The sequence below is a fragment of the Vigna radiata genome, unplaced genomic scaffold (genome assembly GCF_000741045.1).
Source record: "Vigna radiata var. radiata cultivar VC1973A unplaced genomic scaffold, Vradiata_ver6 scaffold_1331, whole genome shotgun sequence".
Classification (NCBI taxonomy): domain Eukaryota; kingdom Viridiplantae; phylum Streptophyta; class Magnoliopsida; order Fabales; family Fabaceae; genus Vigna; species Vigna radiata.
In genome coordinates, this window is record NW_014543160.1 from 1 (window position 1) to 2,165 (window position 2,165).

At 35.8% G+C, this 2,165-nt stretch overlaps 1 protein-coding gene across 1 annotated transcript; it reads left to right on the forward strand.

The window, feature by feature from the left end:
- Positions 1 to 256: 256 nt before the first annotated feature.
- On the forward strand, positions 257 to 2,162 carry LOC106753224 (NAC domain-containing protein 92-like). The gene is made up of 6 exons (XM_014635016.2): positions 257 to 535; positions 647 to 924; positions 1,146 to 1,277; positions 1,359 to 1,643; positions 1,758 to 1,997; positions 2,131 to 2,162. The coding sequence occupies exons 1-5, from the start codon at positions 391 to 393 to the stop codon at positions 1,950 to 1,952; spliced, it is 1,035 nt and encodes a 344-aa protein (XP_014490502.2). The 5' UTR covers positions 257 to 390; the 3' UTR covers positions 1,953 to 1,997; positions 2,131 to 2,162.
- The last annotated feature ends 3 nt before the right edge of the window (positions 2,163 to 2,165 follow it).

A 2,165-nucleotide genomic window follows, 5' to 3' on the forward strand; every position in this document is an offset into this window, starting at 1 on the left:
TCTTAAAGCAAGTAAAGTATTACAGTGAGGTGAAAATTTAAATGTTTCCTGCTCATGAAATCCAAACATAATTTTTGTCTAGGAATTAATAGGATATTGTTGATTATTGTTAAATATAACCTCTAGAATGTTCGGTTTTCATTTGTTACATATCATATATTCGTCCACATCATAAGCTAAGACTTAACAGCACAACATAAGTTCCTATGCTTTTCCTTTTTGTAACTTGTCAGCTAAGGAGTAAAGTCAGTCAATGACTTTTCTGCATTATAAATTCATTGCCACAGCGCAACACAACACAACACAAACACTGAGCTTTCTTCGTTTTCCTTTATTAATAGCTGCTTCACCACCTTTCCTTCTAATCGTCCTATCTTTGTTACAACAACAATGGATGTTATAGGTTTTGGTTTCAGACCCACAGAAGAAGAACTTGTCGACTATTACCTCAGACACAGGTTGCTCGGTGATGATCCACAAGTCCACGTCATCCCCGACATCAACCTCTGTGAAGTGGAACCTTGGGACGTACCAAGTAATACTCTAAACCTTTAACACTTCATGCATCTTCATGCAACCATCACTTTGTTCTTTATCTTTCTCTTATCTTTTCTTTACTGTTGTTATGTTTTCTTGTTTGAAACAGTGTTATTCGGGGAACCAGATGGGCAATTCGATTTTCCAGAATGGTTTTTCTTCAGTCCTGTTGATTTCAAGTATTCAAACAGTAAAAGGATTAACAGGACAACCAAGTGTGGCTTCTGGAAACCCACTGGAAAAGATCGTGAGATTAGGAGCTCCCACTCCAACATTCTCATTGCCACAAAAAAGACTCTCGTTTACTACAAAGGCCGCGTTTCACGTGGTCAGAAGTCCAACTGGGTTATTCATGAATACCATGCTGTTACCTTTCACGAAAGCCAGGTTCGTATGCATTTTGGAGGATTTTTACACTGATTGGAAATACTCTTTCTTGATTTTTCTTCACTGTTCTATAGCCTTTCACATATATCAATGGATATTTTATGTTTTAGCATTTACAACAAGTTCCAATGATCACGTCAGTTTAGTATTTCTTGAGTCGTTTTGGCTTTTAATTTCTGCGAATTGTATGGAATAACTTGTGATTATGATCTATTTTGCAGAGGACTTTCGTTTTGTGTCGCTTGATGAAAAAACCTGGGGAAACAACTGAAGGTGGAGGTGATGAAGGGGAGAGCAGTAGAATCATGGTTTCTGGCTATGAGAATCAGTCAATAGCAGGAGGCATTCCTTCAGTAAGCTGAACATTCTTCACGAACATATTAACACTCTGTCATGTGAAAATGCTGACAATTGATACTTGTGTGCATTTTCAGAGAAGTACTCTTACTGGAATGGAAACGACCTTACAGCAAGATGAAACGTCTTTTCCAAACTACTCATATCACGATGCCTATTTTAGAAATGAATCTAACATTGAGCATTTTTCATATGAAACTACTCAGGAGAAGGAATTCCTGAATTCTATTTTTGTTCACGACGATTATGTTAACAATGAACAAAATATAAATACCTTCTACAATACTTTCACCCAATCGGAGTCATTGAGAAAAGTATACCGTGAAAATAGTGATACGGATGCTGAGGCCGTCTCCGAACAGGTAAAGATATATTGTCCAAATTTTTCCAATGATACAATGAGCATCTCCATTTGTTTCTGAACTGTCCTATTACTTTACATTTGATTTTTTTATTTCCTTCTGAAATCATTGCAGGGTGATAATATTATGAATATTTCAACAGTGTTTAATAGATATCTTAACTTAGATGAATACCATTCATCAAAAAAGTTTGATTCTGAATTATCGGACGTGGATGTCGAGGAAGGTGTAAGTATGCCATCTTCTGTCCATGAAAGAAACCAAGAGAAAAAGAAGAAGAAAAAGAAGAGCATATTTTCTTTCTTCTAATCATTACAGAGGAAGATTTCAAACAATGCAGTATTCCATGTAGAGGTGAGAAAATCAAACAGATTCATTAGAAAAATGAAGATTACTTTCTTGACGAATGAGGCAGGTGCTTCATTTGAACTGATTTTCATTTTAACATACTATTGATATACCAATCTGCATTTGATGTATTGTGTAGGCTCGGAAGGATTTTCTCATTGTGAATTAGAAGAA

What these genes read in the sequence shown, in the direction of transcription:
- LOC106753224 (XM_014635016.2), top strand. Translation starts at nt 391, where the DNA reads ATGGATGTTATAGGTTTTGGTTTCAGACCCACAGAAGAAGAACTTGTC. An exon ending in TAGCAGGAGGCATTCCTTCA is followed by an intron (nt 1,278 to 1,358) that starts GTAAGCTGAACA and finishes GTGCATTTTCAG; the next exon opens with AGAAGTACTCTTACTGGAAT. An exon ending in CTGAGGCCGTCTCCGAACAG is followed by an intron (nt 1,644 to 1,757) that starts GTAAAGATATAT and finishes AAATCATTGCAG; the next exon opens with GGTGATAATATTATGAATAT.